The sequence below is a fragment of the Haliaeetus leucocephalus genome, unplaced genomic scaffold, assembly GCF_000737465.1.
Source record: "Haliaeetus leucocephalus isolate CR32 unplaced genomic scaffold, Haliaeetus_leucocephalus-4.0 Scaffold153, whole genome shotgun sequence".
Taxonomy (NCBI): domain Eukaryota; kingdom Metazoa; phylum Chordata; class Aves; order Accipitriformes; family Accipitridae; genus Haliaeetus; species Haliaeetus leucocephalus.
Window position 1 is genome coordinate 1,110,416 of NW_010972589.1, and position 20,217 is coordinate 1,130,632.

The 20,217-nt window shown below is 46.7% G+C and overlaps 1 protein-coding gene across 1 annotated transcript; it reads left to right on the forward strand.

The window, feature by feature from the left end:
• The first annotated feature begins 1,497 nt into the window (after positions 1-1,497).
• Positions 1,498-19,684, forward strand: TMEM108 (transmembrane protein 108). The gene is made up of 4 exons (XM_010562032.1): positions 1,498-1,659; positions 7,777-8,889; positions 17,710-17,864; positions 19,342-19,684. The coding sequence occupies exons 1-4, from the start codon at positions 1,647-1,649 to the stop codon at positions 19,462-19,464; spliced, it is 1,404 nt and encodes a 467-aa protein (XP_010560334.1). The 5' UTR covers positions 1,498-1,646; the 3' UTR covers positions 19,465-19,684.
• Positions 19,685-20,217: the final 533 nt, after the last annotated feature.

The following is a 20,217-nucleotide window of genomic DNA, read 5'->3' on the forward strand; positions in this document are numbered from 1 at the left end:
TGAGTTCTAGAAACTGCTAAACAAGCTAATATTTGTAAGGACCGATTTTTTTTTTTTTTTTTTTTTTTTAATGCACTAAATATCTTTATTTAGAAAAACCTTCAGACTGGAAAGAGTAAGGGTGAAAAGTGAACTGCAAATGGCAGGGAGAAGAGGAGCATCAGCAAGAGAGCGCAAAAATGCAAAAACAGATCTAAGATTATTATTTGTACTCTGCCTTTCCATGTCCTCCATGAAATGATCATGGCTGTGAAAACAGAGCTTGTGTAACTACGGGTAAAATAAACTTGTGATATAATATATGCACCTGCCTGGCCTTCCTGATAGGGACTTAAGTCCCCAAAAATCACCACTGGGGTCACTGTCGGAGGCCCTGTAGCTGTTAGTGCTGCCGAATCCCAAACCTGTTGTCACAGCATTGTTCCTTTCTGATTTGGCCACAGTGTCAAAAAAGAAGTCTGGCTGCAACATGCTTGTATCCAAGGCCTGAAAAAAAAGAGGATCTTCTCACCTGGTATGGTAAGAGAGAAGAAGGATCTGGCTTTTCTCGCTAGCAAAATATTAGGAATTAATTTTGTGAGGAGCCCATATAACAAACTAACTGCTCGGGTTGTTGCAGCAGCCCTGGATACAGCAAAGACTCTGAATCAAAGACTGAGTCATGGGGATTGCCCTCTGACTCCTGGGGGATTCCTACACTGCTCTCAAGAAGGCCCCAACTTGTTGCTCTCTTAACATTTCCCTGGGCCTTTTGAGGGATTGGTAGCTGGCTGCACAGGGCACATTTTTGTGGTCTTCGGGCAGTGTGTTCTTCCAGACACCCAGCTGTGCCAGAGAGAAAGAGAGAAACAGAAAAAAAGAAGAAATGGAAGAAGGGAGGCAGGATTATGACTCTAGGAATCCCAGGATCTGTGGACTTCTTTATGGTTACAAAGTAGAAATTGCCCAGTCACCACTGAGGAGTGAAAAAATAAAATATAGAACATGCATTTCGATGCCAGGGAAGGAGAAGGAGAGAAGAAGATCGCTATTTCATTCCCCGTATTTTCCTCTGACAGGAATATTAATATCATTAGACATAATTGAATGAAGTGGAAAGTCTGGTGGAGGTACAGAGGCAGGAGGTAGATCTGTAAAATCCATACACACACAAAAAGCCTAACGCTGCGTCGGAGGGAGGGCACTCTGCCTTGAAACAGGGACTGAACAGCTTCACAAGGGCGTGCAGCTGGGGTGCTTGTTGCTGTTTTGTTCCCAGAAAACGAGAACTGCCAGCAATCCTCTGGCATCTGAATAGACCCGTGTCAGACAAACTGTATCTGGACTTGATGGGAAACCAAGCTGGAATACCAAGCAGCCCTTCGATCTGCTGGCAGAGAGGGGGACTGGCTCAGTAAGTAATCTTGCCTTGCAGTTGCAAAGGTACTCCATAAAGGAGCGAGCCCTCTCGCTGCACAGCCCTGCAAGACACGCCTGCCTGGGCTGTCTCTGTCCTCATTCCTCCAAACCAGTTCCAACAATAACAGCAACTCTTGCGAGCAGCTGCCTCGTTAGGGAGAAGATGTGTTTTTCCTTTTTCTACTGAGGGATGAAGCTTCCAAATCTGTGTGATGGGAGCAGGTGAGGATGTCTGCTGACAAGTCCAAATGATATTTTCAGGTAAGTGATTACCTTGAACAAGCAGCTAGAGTCAGGCTCCTTCTTGTTATTACCCTCCTCTCAGTAATTACTGTTGTCCTAGATTGTCAGTAAGCCTTTTCACAAGGTTCAACAGCTTGGATGTCTGTATATATTTAGCTGAATCGGGGATCTGAAGCATTTCTACGGCACCTATTCCCATAGTGTCTGCGAGTCTCTAGTGCAGTGTGAGAATGGATTGCGAGCTGCCTGCTCTGTGCCTACACGACGCTGTCCTATTTGTCTCACCCATTGTTTAACTCCCTGGAGGACCAGAAATGAATTTTGATTCACAGGCTCGCTCTCTTGAAGTCTGTGATGGAAGTGCATCTTAGAGGCAATAATAGTGTTCTGCAAGGTTTTTATATCATTAAAGGACCGGGACATCTTGCCACATGAAAACTGTAGCTACCGTTACTGTTGTTGCACAGGGAGTGTCAGCGAGTACTGCTTAATTTGTGTTTGTACATGTGATTTCCAGAGCTTCTGCTGATGCTGTTTTATGTTACTGCAAATAGAGCTGTTACTCCATGTGTCTCATTCCATGCATTTTACCAAATACCTTGTGTATTGAAGTTGGGGTTGATCACCCTGCCTAATACTTACAAGGGAAAACAGACAATAACTTGTAAGGTAATATCTGGGAGTTCTGGTGTGACAGCCACTGATGGACAGGCAGGGAAAAGAAATTTTCTGTGCAGAGTAACCTACTTCTTCTCTCAGTTCTGCCACCAATCACAGAGATGAAATTTGCTTAACTCTTTGTTTGTACAAAGGCTGCTTTGTTGTGAGTGAAAATCATATTGCTTTGACAGATTACAAAGAAACGACCGTAACAAAAGTAGTAATATATACTTTCTGCACAGTTTCCATCTATTAAAGATTCATTTTGCTCCCTGTAACGTTTTAGGTTTGCCGAGAGACACATGAGAAGTTAATAGTGTCATGAAGAAAGCTTTTGTTACAACAATAACGAAAGCTGTTGCTTTGAACTGGTTTTGCACAACCTTCTCTCACTATTAGTAAGTCGCAACTGTTGGAAGCATGGAGAGGCTTCAGCATCACATACAGCGCCCGTGTGCACCCAAGCCCTGGGTCTGTAGATAAGGGGTCCTTTGTAGGACGCTCCCTTTGCTTCCCCTGCCCATGGCAGTCTGAAACAATGAGTCCAGCAGTAGGCCTCTGCACAAAAAGCTCTTCCTGGCTTCCTAGAGCAAAAGTGTTTGCCAAGTACTGCTCAGGGCAGCTCTGTTTGTCTTGCTGCAAGGTCCAAGGTAGTAGAGGCCAGAAGGGGTCAAACGCCAGACTGAGCTCGTTATGCATATTCATTTGCTGCAGAGAACGTGAATGTGCAGCTCAAAAGTTTCCACTGTATCTCTGGCAATTAGGACTTGGTCCAAAGCCCGCTAAAGTCATTGGGAGCCTTTCCACGGGCTTTAGAGCAGAAGTTACGTAAGTTTGTGTTGTTTAAAGGGGGTGCCCCAGGGAGGCTGAACGCGTGAGCTGACTCGACAGCCACATGGCTGCTCTGCCATGTCATGCAAAAAGGCTGTTCTCGAAGTGCTCATGAAGTGTCCCATGCAGCAGCAGGCGGCATTAACTCCTAAATGAAGCCTTTTCATGTAGTCCTCTGCCAGGACCCTGGCTCCTAGCAGGGGGTCCCAAGGTCCTGGGATAAAACAGTCAAAGAACGTCAGCTGCTGGGCCCTGAATCCCTTTGTTTTTCTGGTTTGGAGAGCGGCAGTTCTGCCTCCTGCATGCAAATAAGAGGGTCGTGAGGACGTTCCCAAATGGTAGGACCCTGCGGATCTCATAGTCTGGGAAAGCAAAATATTCCTAATCCCAGACTTTTCTGAGACTCGCTGAGGACATCAATCGCAGTCTTTTAAAACATTGCTGTAAAGGAACTCCTTCATTTTCTTCACGTACACAACTGTACATGCTGTTTCTAGACTTCTCATGTGAGTGTACAATGGGAAGAATCACTGCAGGGAGATCCTGTTGAGATTTGAACCATCGCACCATGTTGTCAGGAAGGAGTTTTTATGGCTAAATGCACATCGGCACCCTCTGCGTACACTCTGATGTTACTCTGCTGTGCTTCATCCTTGAGTTAATTCATTTTGCGCTTAATATTCCCTTCTTGGTGCACTACACAGGACCACAGGATGACACAGTTAATGCCACAGAGATGTCAGGTCAATCAGCCTTCTCATTAGGGTTGAATGGTTTTAATGTAGTCATAAAATTAGACTCCAAAATGGGGAATTAGACACACATCATTTAAAAGTCCAACCAGTTTGACCCCTTCTGAGCATGAGCTCCTACACCTTAGAAATGGCCCCTTATGGAAAAACGTAATGGTGTGAACTGACCTGTGAACATTTAATTGATTATTATTATTTGCTATAATGTGCTTACATCAGTCTGTACTACCATTATGCCAGCAGATAGTAAGGACTGCCAGTCCTTACCCCAAAGGGCTCATGCCCTAAGTAAGATCAGTCGTAAAGAGTCTTAGACAGCCAAAACTGAAGGATTTTGGCAAAGAGCTGCAGGACTGTGCTTTGAACTGACCAAGAGCATCTGCTATGTACCATCTCACCTGGGATATCAAAACTTTGGCCATGACAACTTGACAGCAACCAGAAGGTTTCCTTTCAGTGGTAGTCTGATTGAGGGTAAGCTGAGGCCCTGGGGGACGATTGGCATCATACCCACCGTGGCCCTTTTCTCAGTGCTGGTGCATTTGTGGAGCAGAGACAGAGGTTGGGAAAAGAAGAAATTTGAAGGGGTTGGTTAAGTCCATTTCTGTGACAAATGCCTCCTGCGCCTTAGTAGAGAAATTCAGAATATCATTTTCCTAGGCTTAAGCCAAAGTTGCCAAACAGGGCAGTCTAGTATCAGGGACCTCAGTACGAGTCCCACTTTGTAAGATGTTGCATATTCTCAAGCAATAGAAAAGTAAGCGGGAGCTCTGGGCAATCAGATGACCGCAAATCCAGCCAGAGCATGCTTAGGCGATGATGCAGAACATCTGAAAATACTGATTCCAGCTTTACTTTTGCTTTCCAGTTGGCTGTTGGTCAATTATAAAGCCAATTAATTCTACTTAAAAGGGCCAGCAAAGCCCACTGTGAAGTCCTTATTATCAGCTGGTTCTCCCTAAATATACAGCACTGGCTATTTTTACAATGAGCTACTAAGCTGAATATTTTTTCAGTAGTTAGGGGCACAGATTAGCTCTGGTTGTCACTGAAGGAGTTACTGTGGTCCATTAACCAGTAAAAATAAATCCTAAGAAGCTGTAGCTTATGGGACTATGGTGACTCTGCAGGGGCTGTTAAAGGGAATCTAGCAGATGAGCAAAACCTGACTACCACAGCCTGAGACAGCCAAATGTCATGGGGGTTATTGTTTATTGTCAGATAAATTACTTCTGATGTAGTATTTATTTCCTTTGAATAATTATTCATACTTTACAAGCCACCTAAAGGTACTAGGTAAATGCATCTGGCTTCCCGTGCCTGATGTGGGGTGACCTGCTACCAGAACAGACTGCCCCAGAGAGATTATAAATCTTTATAGCAGCAAGCTTCTGATTTATCAGCATTTCAAGAAGTGGAGATGGATATTAGGTAGGTTTTTAGCCAGAGATCAGGGTTTCTAACCCCAGGGCACAATATGCAGAAAAGCTGACAACTTCCTTATTCCTTAAGAAATATCCTGGAGAAAAACATTAACCCAATAGAGATGTTTTTCTGCGCATGAGGTGTGAGAGAAAGTAATTACACAAAGAACATCCAAAAATTTTAGCAGGCATTGCAATCGTTATAATCTGGTATCTCATAGGATCTGCCAATGCACTTTATCTTGTGTGCTCAGAACAGCAGGCCTAAAGTTTCCTGAAACATTATCTCCACACACCAAATCCAAACTAAATCATCATCCTTTCCTCTTTGAATTTGTTCTGTGGCAGCAACTTGTCTTGGCATGAAATATTAGCCATATGGACGCTAGAATATCTGCTTTGACCTTGACCTCAGAGTAAGTGCTGCCAAAAATGTGAAGATGAGTCCTGCCTTTCATTTCCAAGAGTGATGCTCCACAAGTATGGCATGATCTGCTTTCCTGGTTGCATCTCACTGTAAGAAATATGTTTTTTCTTTGATTAGGTGTTCTGCTAAGAGCATATTGTCTGCGGCTGGCTAGGAACTGGGAAGCAGTACCCCAGAAGATGGTTTATTTGGCAGAGATAGTTATTTCAGAAATAAAAAAAAAACAGCTAATTTTAGCATCAGGCAGTGGAAAGTGCATTGCTTGTAATAGGCTCTTACTATGTTATCCAGTCAGTGTTTTCATCTTCTGGATACTCCACGAAGTAACAGGAGGCTGCTGGGGGCAAGAAGAGGTGAATTTTGTTGGTTGCAGAACTCTGCACTGTTCTGGTTCAGAAATTATTGTTAGTGATCAAAGTAGAGCATTTAGCTGGGTAAGAGTAATAGATGCTGCTCCTTTGGTGAGTTTTTGCTACACGTATTGCACTGCTTCCAAATGGGTGTGAATGATGCACAGGATTCAGAATAAACACATTTCGTGGCATTTGCATCTGCCCAATGTGCAGCAGAGCCCTAGCGCCCTGTGGTGGACACCTAATCAGAGACCTTCTTTCATTTTCCCAAGTCCCTGTCTTCCTTTTCTGCTGGTGCCCGTAACAGATATTCCCAAGTTGGGTAGAACTAAATGGCTTGACAATGCTCATGGAGAAAGCTGGCAAGCCTGGGAAGGGTGGAGAAGGGGGCAGGACGGTACTCCACAGTCTTGGCTGGAAGGCGATCATTACCCAGTTTGGAGTCCTGCGGCTTTGACGAACTTGTCTCCCTGATTAGTTAAGACTGTGACAACATTTTTCACCTTGACACTGCTGGCTGAAATTCACACTAGCACAGTGCTAATGGTGCCATCTGACGATGCGCAGCGGACGGTGCAAAATGGATTTATGCCGTGTGCTTCCTAGTGGGCAGAGATCCACATTACACTCAACACCTTCAACATATGGAAATGGTGACGTGTGATTGATGTGGTCCCTGCAGGTCACGCTAACTCACGGTGTATTAGCCCTGCATCCCGGGGAGGCTTATGCTACTGCAGCTGCCCACGTCCATTATCTGGACTAGGAATAAATGGAAGAACTGATATTCCCAGCGGTGTGAATCTGGCACCTCGTGAAATGATGTGCACTACGGAGGGTGGCAGGAGGCAAATTTCACACAATTCAATCCCACAGCACATGCGAGCACAGAACAGGTTACAACCAAACATTTGTATATGGGTGCGAAGGGCAGTTGTGTTGGATTGAGTCAGTCCCCTAATAATCATACGGCTTTTTAAAATGGCTGTGATAGCTATGTTTTCTTGTTTATTTTTAACATTTGGAGATTTTCCACATCTCATACTCTAAAATAAGCGACTAGATTTTCTGAAGTTGCTAAGTAAAGGACAGCATATATCACCCAGGAAGCCCTCTCATCAGACACCCCTTCTTGACCTAATTTTCAGCAAGGGCTAAGCAGCTGCTCTCTCAAAAAACAGATTGCTTAAAGGCATCCAAGACTGGGGGCAGCCAAAATTTAGGATTTTGCAGCCAAAAGAATGAGTGGACTAAGGTTCCCCATAATGAGGCGGACATTCATCTGGAGGCCTCCTGGCGAAAACAAAAATGAAAACGTCTTTTGTTTCTACTCCTAAAGAGTAGGATGCTTTGTAGCTTCTGCAGGGAAATCACCTGCCTATGGCACTTTAAAGCACTCTCCTGAGTCCGTACTGCATCCTCCTCTCTCCCTTTGCCACAGAGATTCCCTGCAGCCTTCCCTTTCCCACCTCGCTGCTCCCACAGCCACGGGGCCACCACAGCCCCAGCAGGTTTTCCTTTCTCTTCCTACTTTCCCAGAGAAGCCGACAAAGTTGGATGCTAACTCTTCTGTCCTTCTGCAGAACATGGAAGGTATTCCTTCCTGCCAGATGCGCAAGCCGTGCCGTCCCCTGTCCGCTGGTCCCTCCCTGGTGTCTCACCCTCTCTCTGTGTTTTTTTTCCTCCAGGTGTTCTACTGATCTTGGCACTGACGGAAGAGCTGGTGTTTTCTGTTCAGGTACTGTCTCCCACTGTCTCCTCCTCTCAGGGCTTCCCGATGGACACTACCACTGTCACAGCCATGGGAACAACACCTCGCCACAAAGACCGCCACGTGGCAGAGCCCCTTCCCACCTCCGCTCGCACCGTTCCCCATCCCGTCAGCCTGGCGGAGAAAGCCCCTTCTGCCGGGCAGAAGCAAGCGAGCGGCCCTCGCGTCGGCGAAAAGGAAACGTATCATTTATACAACCAGAGTGCTTTGTACTCGGGACAGACTCGCCCCAAGGGGAAAATATTCCAGGTTTTCAAAGGCAACTTCACAGAGTCCTCAGAGCCTTACCTAAAGACAACCCTGCACTCTCCCTTCCCTACCCTGAGGAGCCCTTTCACAGACCACCCGTTTCAGTCCCAGACCGCAGCATCCAGCGATCCGAATGGCACAGGGCTGGCAAGAACTACACACTCAGACCCTTCTGCCCACCGCAACACCTCGGGAAGCCTTAGGGAAGCAGAGCGAGGGGACGGGGCCGAGCTAGTGGTGCAGGAGGCAGATTTTGCCACCACAACTGCTGGACCATCAACTGAACCTGAAGCGGTGTCGGTGCCTTTTAAACCCACCCGCTACGGCGTATGGGATATGCTGAGCAAAAACAACTCTTGGGTAACCTTGAATCTCAGTACAAATGTCCCTCTGTTTGCTGGCCCTGGATCTGCAACAGCAGCAGCGGGTCACTCGGTTCAGACCAGTTTCGATGTCAGCGTCTCCTCCCCGGCAGCGGGAGACCCCGAGGGACCCGCTCCAACGCAGCATGGCGCGGTGACTAATGCGACCTCGCTGGGCAGTGCTCTCTCCGCAGCACCTGCCACGAGGTTGTCCAGCTCCGTTTCCACAGCTGGCTCCACAGCCACTGGGAACTTCCTAAACAGACTGGTTCCTGCTGGCACCTGGAAACCCGGGGTGCAAGGAAACATCTCCCATGTCACCGAAGGGGACAAACCCCAGCACAGAGCAACCATCTGTCTCAGCAAGATGGACATTGCCTGGATCATTCTGGCTATCAGCGTACCTATATCCTCATGTTGTAAGTTAATTGCCGCTTTATTTTGCTTTCTCTTTCCTTAAAATTCAGATTTCGGCCCGTGATTCAAGAACCAGGTGGAGAGCTAACAGAGGCAGGGTGGCTTGAGATGGGTGAGAAGCAATCACTAGACAGAGATCACATTCTCTGACTAAAGTGCTTAGCTTCAAAATGCAGAGCTAAAATGTTTATACTCAAAGCGTACTTGTCCTGTTGCTATTAGAAATCACTTTTCTAAGTGATCACTAGTCTTTTGGGGCCCTCCATTTGAGGGCATAACACAGGGCTGAACATCTCTAGAAGGTGAAGCAGCTTTACTTCAAGGCGTTTAAGCTGGTGACCAAACATTGTACAAGTCTTTAATCTAGGAACTGCTATATGTTGCCCTGGAATTGGATTTAAAAAGCCCACTGCTAACTCAAGGGATTAATGACACTTGTAATGACTAATACCTTAGGAAACAACAGTTTTCCAGCACAATAAAATATTTCATTGCAGGCAGTTTGTGAACTATCGGATTTTAAAGTCTTATAACCAAAGTGCTGGTTTCCTCTATTTTAATTCCAACTTTGCAGCTGCCAAGGGAGCAGGAAGAGTTTGAAATCCTGGCCTTTGGACACTGGGAGTCAGCCACCTGCAGGACCAGGGCAGGCCAGGTTCCCAGCGCTGGCTTAGGGTCTTGCCATTTGACTCAGTTACAAAAAACACATGAGAAATTATGAGAAAGCTTGTGAGTGGATACCAGGGTGTCCCCTGCTTAGCTGGGTTATATCAGCAAGGTGGGACAACGTATTCTCTGGGGTTTCACTGTTGGGGGGTGTGATTATGCTGATCTGTCTGAAGTGAAACAAACCCAAACATTTCCCAGCCTTTGCTGTCTGAGGAAGCATAAAAGGGTAGCAGCCAACAATATTGAGTATTATAGCTGTTATTTACAGCTACGAGCTATACTGAGGACAAGGCTAGATGAGCTGACCGGGCCAGTCTCGCACACAGCTTACTCCTGCCCAAAAGGACAGTTCTGCCCTCTCTGAGGCGCAGCCCCCTCCCTTATCCTGCCCCTCTCCTTCTGCCTGGGCCTGACCTGACACCTCCCCGAGACACTTTCAGATTGCTAAAGTAGCCAAAAAATACTCACTTTGCTCGTTGGTACTTTCTGTCCACCCAGCAAACTGAACCAGGCCCCTGCAGGGTCAGATGAGCACGAGGCCTGGAGCGGATGAGGCTGCAGGAATTCACACCGGGAGAGGGAGCAGCACTAAACCTTTCAGCAGCTGCAAATTATTGCATTGGCTCAGCACAGCCTTTAGACTTGTACCTCTGGGACCATCGGTTCTTCTGTTGCCAATGTTGTGGTTAAAATCACAAGTGAGAACAAAACTTAAACCTAAAAGATGGACAATCAAAATAAAGAGAAACCAAAGCAGAAGTGTACGTACATACTTCTGCGAGAGGTGGGATATAGCAAGGACATGATGAGAAGCAGCAATATTTGATGAGCAGTGCTTTGTCTATCAATCAATAGAAATAGACGATCAGATAAATTCTTCCAAGCGTTATGTTTTGGGCCGATACTCAGAAAGCAAGCTGATCTGGATAGAAAGTGTCCAAATACAAAACACAGAATATAATACCATACAACACAGGAAGCACAACCAGTGTGTAAACTGGTGTATGTCTCTGCCTGCAGTGTGCCATATATGAGCTAATAACTAATGATAGTTGTTACTATTATTAATAATAATATGAAGAGTCTGTTGGCAGAACGTAGAACCCACTATTCATTTAATAGGGGTGTTTAAATTTTTCTTCTTAGCATGTGCCATAACAGTATGTGTTCGTACGACTGTGCCTATTCTGTTTCTCGTATTTGTAAGCTACATTTTTTAAAAAGGCAAATGTTATTTTGAGAATTATCTATACCAGCTGTAATACCACTGAGTGTTTAAATGATTCAAATATTTAAGTCCTGCTTTCAGGTCCAGATTTCTGAGGATGGTCTTCAGTGGGACTCTCCTTTTAAAATCTGGGGATCTTCAGATGTATTTGAGAGTTGAAGTGAATGCTAGGCAGGCATTTAAATAGGATTTTTTTTTTTTTTTTTTTTGATCTGGCTGAAGTGCCTAGGGAATTGCTTTCCTCCAGAATTTATGCCGTTTAAACTACGCCATATTAGTGCTGTTGTACAGGCATAGGTTATTCCTAGAGGAGAAGAAAAACAAGTTATAACAACCTAAAGCACTTTTACCCTGATGCACATGTATCAGTGGTGGCTGCTCTCTGTGCTGCACACCGGAGGGGCACTTCATTTCCTGACCCTCGGGCATCCGTGTGTCTTCAGGCGCCGGTGTGCGGTGTGGGATGTACGGTGTGGGCTGTAGGGTGTGCGGTGTGGGCTGTAGGGTGTGCGGTGTGGGCTGTAGGGTGTGCGGTGTGCGAAGGGGACTGTCGCCACCTCCCGGGCACAGGCGCCTGCAGCTGAGGACAGGAGGCCCCACACTGGCATTTGCTCGTCACTTCTGGTCTAGAGGAGGCTGATGCTAAGAGACGGATGAAGAGTATGGCGGTTTGGATTTCATTTCCACTTCAAGGAGAGAAAATGCTTTCAGTGAGAGGCTCTCACAGTTGTTGTGGGTGTGGACTGAGAAAATACTGTGCTGCTCCTGCTTTGGGATGCTGAAAGGCGGAGATATCTCAGATATCGAGACTCAGCCCCATGCTCTTAAATATCTGAGCTGCCTTAGGAGGGAACAAGCCACGGAGAAAGTCACTGAGGATTCCTATCATGGGAGGTGATTGCTGCCCCCGAGCTGCGGGCTGGCGGCTCTGTGCTCAGGCTGGCACCTTCAGGGCTGGTGGCCAGACCCACCGAGGGGCACAGCAAGCCCTGAGCTACTGCTGAGACACCTGTGAGAAAGGCTGAGGCCCTGCACCAGGGGCAGAGGCAGCCCCGAGGCAGGGAAGTTACCAACACACCCCAGAAAGAAGTGGAAGGAGGTGAGGAGAGGCAACCGGAGCCTGTGGATGCTTGCAGAGCCGCAGGAATCTAATTAACTCCCCTCCCTTCTCCTGCTGATGAGGAGTGCCCCCGAGCCAGCTCGCTGACCTCCGGGCTGTTTCCAGAGCCCTTGCAGAGGCGCGGTGGCCAGCACATCCCTCCTCTGCCGGGAGCCCTTGTGCCTTTCCCTGGGCTCCCTCCCCTGCGCGAGGGGCGGCGAGGAGGCTGGAAAAGCCTGTCTTCCCAGGGGCCTTCTGGGCACGGCTTGTGCTGCCCAAAATCCTCGGAAGGGAAAACGCGCCACAGTGCTGCAGAGACACGACTGTCCCTCTCCGACGCGAGGCCCCACGCGCTGCTCGCAGTCACACCTTTTATTGACAGGCACCTGTTAAACGAAAACCTGTGGGCATTCTAACTTCCATAGCAGGGGAGGTGACCCTGCTAGAGAGTGACCACAGGAGCCCTTGGCTCCTCGTCCCCACTGGAAGAAGTGCCCGGGACGTTGCCCTTCTCGCAGAGGAAAGACCCTGACGGGGCTCCTCGCTGGCCCGTCCCTGCCGTGGGGATTTGCAGCCAAGAGCAGGAAGCAGCAGAGGGTTTGTTCAGCATCGCTGTGCCCTGGCAGCTGAGCCCCACCGAGGACCGGCAGGTCCCGCCGGCCGTGCTGGTGGCACGGCTCGGTGGCTATAGCACTAGCCTGAAGACCTGGGCCTCGGGAGCTCGCCTGCTGAAATAAGGGATGGGATTTAGCTCCCCGTCCTTACAGTACGTATTTCTTTAAGGATGCATAGGTTTCTGCGTCCCACTGAAATCCCTTAAAAAGCTAGCCAGAAAAGTAATGCTTTCAATAGGAATGCGTAAGCCACGTCTGCTGCATGAACCTGGGGAAATCATTTCACCTTTTGGTACCTCAGTTTCGTGGTATAAATAACGGGGCTAATGTTGCTAACACCATTGGAGGGCTGCAAAAATGACGGATTCTGTATCATTGCATTCCCAGAAAAGCAAAGTCATATATAACACTGATATCAGTATTTTCTGCATGTCACAGTTTGAGTTGTTTTTGCAGTGTCCTTCAGGCAGCCTTGAACATTTTTGTGCACGTGCATTTGTACGTGTGTGGGTGCCTGTCTCTGCAATGCAGAACAAGACACAATATGAACTCATTTTAAAACCCACCGTCCTGGTCCTTGGGCTCCCAGTACTTACATCTCTGTAATTACAGAATGACACGATAAACCACTGAAGAACAGAAACTTGCAAATCAGATGCGCAGAAGTCAATTCATTCAGTCAGTTCTGCTGACATGGGAAAACGCGAGAGGAAGGCTGAGCCTCCGAACGCGGGCATCAGCAGAACTCAAAGAATATATGAAGAATTGCCTTGGACCTAACCCCACTTAGCTCACATTTCATGCACTGGGACGCATTCCAAAATTATCATTTCGCCCACTTTCTCCATCGCAAAACCTATGAACGTTTGCTTCCCGGTCTGAAGTGAGAGAGATCGTAAGCCCTGAGTCTAATCCTCAGGTGTGAGTGCAGGCTGAGCTGGAGGAGAGCCTCCCATCTCCAGATGTAAGCAGCTGTGGTCAGTAACCAAACCTATCGTGATACCTGTATTACAGCTAAGGCCGTACTACTATAGATGGCCACAGCAGATGAGGGAAATTGAAAGAAATACAGAAAAACCACTATTTTAGTCATTGAGGCAAGGGTTCTGCAGAAACTTAGTTTATATTATGATCTGCAGGCACAGGGAGAAGTAAATTAACATCCTTCGGTCTGAGTATCTCCTGACTTTTAAGTGCGTGCAACATTCAGGTCTGTTAACATTGTGTTTTATGTGGGAGCTGGAGAATGAGGGAAGGGGGTATGCAGCTATATAAGATTGGTAAAATATTTAAGTGAGTTAAAAGGAAAGACAGAAGACTATCAGGAAACTGCAGGGAGTCGGTATGATCTCATTACACTGCGTTTATAAGGCCGGTATTGGATATGGTGTGTAATCCTGGTGGTTTATGTTTTAAAAAAAAGATTGGAAGATTAGAAAAGAGCCATGCGAATGATTTAAGAGCTGAGAAATGCAACATAACTCCACTTGTGTCATCATGTAGTCCAAGAAGAGGCTGAAGCCCACATATATGGGGGACATTTCTGATAGCATAGTGGACGCTTTTAATAAAAAAGGCAAAAGGAGATTGAGGAAGTGGTGGATAAAGCTGGAGGTTATTTAGACAATAAGGGGTGGGTATTTTCATGTGAGATGTGCTGTACCTTAAACACAGCTTATGGTTAAGTTAACAGATGGAAGTCTCCTGGTGTCCGGGTGTTGAGCAGGTGAGCTGTACATGTTCCCACCAGCCTAGAAACCTATAAATCTGTGAGAATCTAATTTCTCCTGTTTGTGGGATGTATTATGTCCTGTTTCTTGGGCAGGGGGACAGATAATGCAGATGTAATTTGCCTTAGGGCCAGAGAGAGAGGCCAATGTCAGAGCCCGAGCTCGTCAGCAGCAGCTCTTAGCCCCTGAACGTGCAGGTTGACTTTTCTCCCTCCAGACTAGCAGCACGTCAAAGGGTAAGGGTTAGAAATGCTTCTGAACTCCCTGCACCTCCAGTGTCCACAAAATTGCAGAGACCCCTGGTATTTCCTAACTTGTGTCGTCACCTCTGTGCGGGGAGCTTCAGGCTGACACGGGGACAACACTGAAGTGTCCCTCTCATGGCACTCACTATTGACTTTAATGTGGAGCAGGCAAAAGGAAAAGTCAGTTCAGCTTTTCTGACTCCCAGAAAGCATCCAGGTGAGTGCTTGAAAAACAGAGAAAAGTTAGTCCTTTTTCTGCCCAGAGGGTTGGCCAGCTCTGAAACAGAGGTGGTACATGGCAGCACTGAACAGCAACGGTTTCTTGTCCTTACAAGGACATCACACAATATACCAGGAAAGGTAAGCAGTGTATTGCAGCTACTGTTGTTGTTATTATTGCCATTTCCTCCTTCCAAACCACCTCTGCCCTCTATGTGTTTCACACACTTAATATGTCTTCGCTGGCCATTGGAATTGTCTGTCTGGAAAGAGTTTTTTCTGTAATACACATAATTCTAATCATGGGAGCAAATAGGTATCTAAGAATATCAGTAAAGCTGTACCCTGTTCCTAGTATTGTTCGGGAAGTGAGCGGTCCTGTATTAGCTACATTAATTTCACTAAAGTATGCCCCAGAAGGGTAGTTAATACGAGATGAAGAGGGAATAGCCCCATTCCAACCCTGCTGTCCTCTCTCTCCCTCTTAAAACAGGTCTCCTCTACTTTGAATTGGGGCAACTTAGGTAGACAGCCTTCTGCTAAAGTATGTTATATTCCAGGAAGCTCAGGAACCTGTTTTCCACGGTCTTCCATCCAGTTGCTTGTGTGTGCACTAAGGTTGGAGGCCAGGAGTGTAATTAAGGGAGAAAGCATTATTGCTCTGCAGCAACCATATCAGCACATGGCAAGGCCATTTCCTGCTGGAAGAAGCAGACATCTCTCTTAACTCAGTATCACTGGCTTTCAGCCCCCCAAACCCAAATCCGATACTTCTCTGTCAGCAGCCACAACATTTTATAAGCCATAAAACCTCAGGCTTTCAAAATATGTGCACAGCGATAGAGTTAGCTTTACTGGGGCTCTTATATCCTCAGGCACCTTCAAAAACTCTCTGTGCCTTAGGGAGCACTTGTTGCTGGACTACCGAAAAGCTCCAAGGTCTGTTGGCTCTCACTAGCCGTGGGGAGGAGGAAATGTAGGTCCTGCTTCACTTCCTAATCTTAAGGAGGCTGCAGGCTGGGCTGGGACACGGAGAGGGTAGCAGCGGAGTAGGGAGCAAAGATGCAGCCCTTCAGGAGGACGGGCATTTCCCCAGGAAGGGAGAGCAGTTCTGGTGGCCCCCGCAGGTTGGGGGGGTGCACCCTGCAGGACGCAGCAGCAGGAGTCAGGCTGTCAGCAAATTAAGTTCTCGGTGATTGAAAGACTGAAGCAAAACGAGTCAAAGGTAATAGTAAGTTCAATGATGACCTGCTTTTCTGAAACATGCGGGAACAGCGTGGGAGATTTTTCCATTAGTTTCGGAAGAAGATTTATAGCAATAAGCTCACCTTTCACTTTGAATGAGACATAAACTGCCTGAACTCAAAGCCGTTAATTTTTTTTTTCTTAGTATCTTATTCTTTTGTTTTAAATAGAGCTCTAGCCTTCCACTTTTGTATTGCCATTTTGTGAGAGTAGATGGGATAGGGAATTAGACCCATGGCATATGGGTAGCTGCAATGTTTGTCAAAACATACAAAGCAGCTTTGACCTCTCTGCAGTCTTTTCTTTCCTCTGGGCTATAATTCTAATAAATAATTTTGGCTGTAGCTGAGAAAAAAATATATTTTTCTGCTTCATGAATATTTTCTCTCTTCTTTTCTATCATGAGGGGTTTAGAAATAATGGAGTGAATTTACAACAGAGCATTCCCTATTTCACAGGTACAAATCAAAGTAAGTACATGTCCAGCTAGCTGTCTGAATAAATCGGGTAGATTACAAGCACCACTGGTCAATTAATTCCACAGGTGTAAGATAAGCACACAGAGCTTATGCGTTCCTCCTCTGAAGAAACCCTTGTATGCGCCTTGGGTTCTGCCTGAGCAAGGACCAGTGGGAGCAGTAAGTTTGTTACTCTGGGTTTGCCTGGCTTTCGTAAAATTTCCAAGATTACCCATCTGAATTGCAACAGAGATGACTAAACCAAAAGCGATTCCAGAAAATAGCCCGCCCGCTGGGGGAGCGTTATCCTGGCATCGCTGTGGTCAGGGGGGTGCCTGCGGCGTGAGACCGGACAGACAATTGTACCAACAAGCTTCACTTGCTGGTCCCTTCCTCTTGCCGATCTGCTCTACTTTAAGCTGAAATATTTCAGACTGCAGCAGCTTAAGCGTGCTCCGCAGATAAGAAAAAAAAGCCAGGCTCAGACACCACCAATGCTGAGGCAAGGGTGGGGAACGGATTGCGCTTATCAGTAGATCCCACATCCTGATACAGCTGATGGAGACAGGCAGGAGAGCCCCAGCTCTGGGGTTTGTGCTACCCTGGAAGCTTAAGCTACGCGAGACAGGGGCCGGAGGAGATCTCCATGCCACCTCACCGCTGTCTCATTCTGCTCAGGAGCCCATCTGTTCCCCTTGCTGGTCACTGATGTTTTGGGGCATGGCCACAAAGTACCCAAATCCAAGTGATGAATGTGAGGTGACAGGGGCAGGGATCAGTGGCACTTCAGGGCAGAAGCTTTTGGTATTGAAGTCGTGCAACTACATGCATTTCTGAATTTGGTATTTGAGCCTAGGGCAGGTGTCTCTCACTACTCATTTGTTAATGTGCTCACCGCTGCAGCGTCTGAACACGCTGGAAGCAGAAAAGATCTGCGCAGAGGCATCCTTCGCAGTCCCTGGGGAGTGCCCTCTGTCTGAGAGGGTCTATAAATCCCCCCTTAGGTATTAAAATCCCATCAGTTACAACACCAAGGCTTTTCATTAGCCAGGCAGCCACATCTTGAAGATTATAAACTTGCATCAAAAAGAAAGTAAAAACTGCATATTCTGCCAAGGCCAAAGCCTCATCTGCTTGGCCCAGATTGACTTAATTGTGTGGGGTTTGTTAGGAGAGAGCTAGATCTGACTGAGAGTGAATCGTCTGAATGAAGGTCAGCAGCCCTCTCCTTAAGTAACGTAAAAAAATTTCCATGGTACTGATGAGTCCTTATTGAAAGGAAATAACCAAATTTTTGATGTGTTTCTATTGACAGCAGTTCTGCTGACAGTCTGCTGCATGAGGAGGAAGAAGAAGACATCTAATCCAGAAAACAACCTGAGCTATTGGAATAATGCTATTACCATGGACTACTTCAACAGGCATGCTGTAGAGTTACCGAGGGAGATCCAGTCCCTGGAGACTTCAGAGGTACCTCACTTGCAGAACTAGTGTCTGAAAACTGTAACTGAAGCTGTGCTGGGAGAAGGGGAGAGGAAGTCATATTAGTTAAACCTTGAAATCCCTGTGCACATTCAGGGAAACAGCTTTTTGAGAAGGAGTCACCCCTACACATGTATAAGTTGGGATAAACATGTCAGCAAAACCGGATTGCCATCCTATTCTCAGCCATTGCAGATATGTTCCATATTGCTGTGTGGCCACAGGAGTTAGCCGCCTCTAGGTGAACTTGCTCCTGGGTTTCTCTTCCTTTTGAGCATACGGCCAATGTGTAACCATACCATGACTGCTTAGGAGAGCTCTTTGGGCTGGCTTGTTACTGACGGTGGGTCCTTCTAATCTGTCCGTTGTGCGTGTCGCACACAGCATCAGATAAGGGGGGGGGGGGAGCGGGAGTTAATAATGCAAAGAAATTCTGTGCATTTATGTCTTGGGAGCCACCTATAGCTTCTCAAATACCAGTTCTGGGGGTGAGTGTTCCCAGTATATGAGCAATCAAAACATTAATATATGAGAGTGTGTAGTGATGGTTGGCAGACTCATCAGCCTTTACTTAAGGGATCTGACTGGTTCCATGGGATTATTCATATATGGGCAGGTGATCCTACTGATAGAAATGTATTCCCTGGCCTCAGAGATAGAGAAGAACAATTTAGTTTAGTTCAAAGGTGTTTAAAACCTAGAAGTGGTGGAGAGTTTGGGTTTATGCTAAAGTGGTTTTCCACTCCACTAGCTGACTAACTCATCTCATTAAATAAAAAAAGAAGTGTTTAGAAAGGAACCTCTGAGATGTGATTAGACAAGCACTCATAGTTGCTTCCTTAACCCCACTTTGTTGGCAATCAGGTTGCTCAAGCTAAGGCAGGACCTAGTCTAGACTTACCAAGAATTGAATGCTAGGCCTATTCACATCTAGGATGGTCTCCAAAAGCTGTTATCTGAGTCATTTTAAACCTGATCAGAACATGACTGAACTGGGGCACGCTCAGGTAGCTTGGAACCATGTATGTGGTTTTCTGACCTTAAAAAGCAGCTGAAAATGCATCTTTGAGGAGTCAAGCCCAGCTGATAGACAGAAGACTGTTGCAATGCATCATGGAAGTGGGGGAAAAAAAAAAAAAGTGAAACCTCAAATTCTGCTAAGGGACCTGAAGTTTGGTGCATCTGACTTCTGGGTCCCCAGACTGGGAAGGAATCAGCCTCACTGCCAGAGGAGCTCTTCACTCACAGCTTCTACTGCCTGAAGAAAGGTAAAACCAGCTCACTGAACTTAGCTCATCGGTAGCCAGAGTCCCCCAAATTCAGGCACTTTTGGAGGATTGGGAGAAACGATAAAAATAGCAGTCCATTCCTCACATGCATTTGCAGAGGGCAGCGAAGTGCCCTGGGTGCTCATGGAGGGTGAGGGGTGTGAAGTGCTCACCCTGCTTCTCTGTCTTTCTCCTAGGATCACCTCTCCGAGCCGCGCTCCCCCGCCAACGGCGACTACCGCGACAGCGGGATGGTCCTCGTGAACCCCTTCTGTCAAGAAACGCTATTTGTAGGGCACGAGCAAGTCTCTGAAATATGACCCCACAGCTGCCCCCGTATTGCAGTTTCATCTCTACTGTCTCCAAATTACAAATATATATATATATTATAAATATAACCTTTGTGTAACCCTGAATTACAAGAAATGTTTTCAGCTTTTCTTTTCTCCCTCAGAATTGTCAGCCCCTTTTTTTATAAGTGTGGTAAAACTTTACAGAACAAACTGTGGCTTTATAAAATAAAAGTATTTCTAAGCAAAACACCTGTCAGATGGACTGGTTTCCTCACTGTCATTTACAATCTGCTGCCAGATATACTTGGTCTGGAAGAATGTTGGGTAAGGCTGATTTGGGGGCAGGTAGCCTGTGTTGAGTACAGCATCCTGCATCCTACATGACATCAGCCTGGCCATGAGCATTCCTGCTCGGTGACCGTCCCTTCTCCTGCTGTGAAATGACTTTGGTCACTCCTTTCCTTTAGACTGCCAAGCTGGAATATAAATCAGACAGGACCAGCTCGGTTGCCAGAAGCAGTCCCTACGGCTCGTGTGCCAGCCTTGTATCGTCTGCACGACTCCAGCTCGGCAGAGCAGAGGGACTGGGATACAGTGGGATGATAAACAAACCTCATGCACCGGTGGGATCCAAGGGCCGCGCAAGATATAGATAAACCCAATGGGGTAGTAATGTTGCCCTATGACTTTTTTATGTGACCTTCTTCAGACTTCAGCAGGAGAGCCAAGTTCCAGTTTGAGCTCTAAAACTGTTCTACGTGAGCAAGGACAAGAATGACT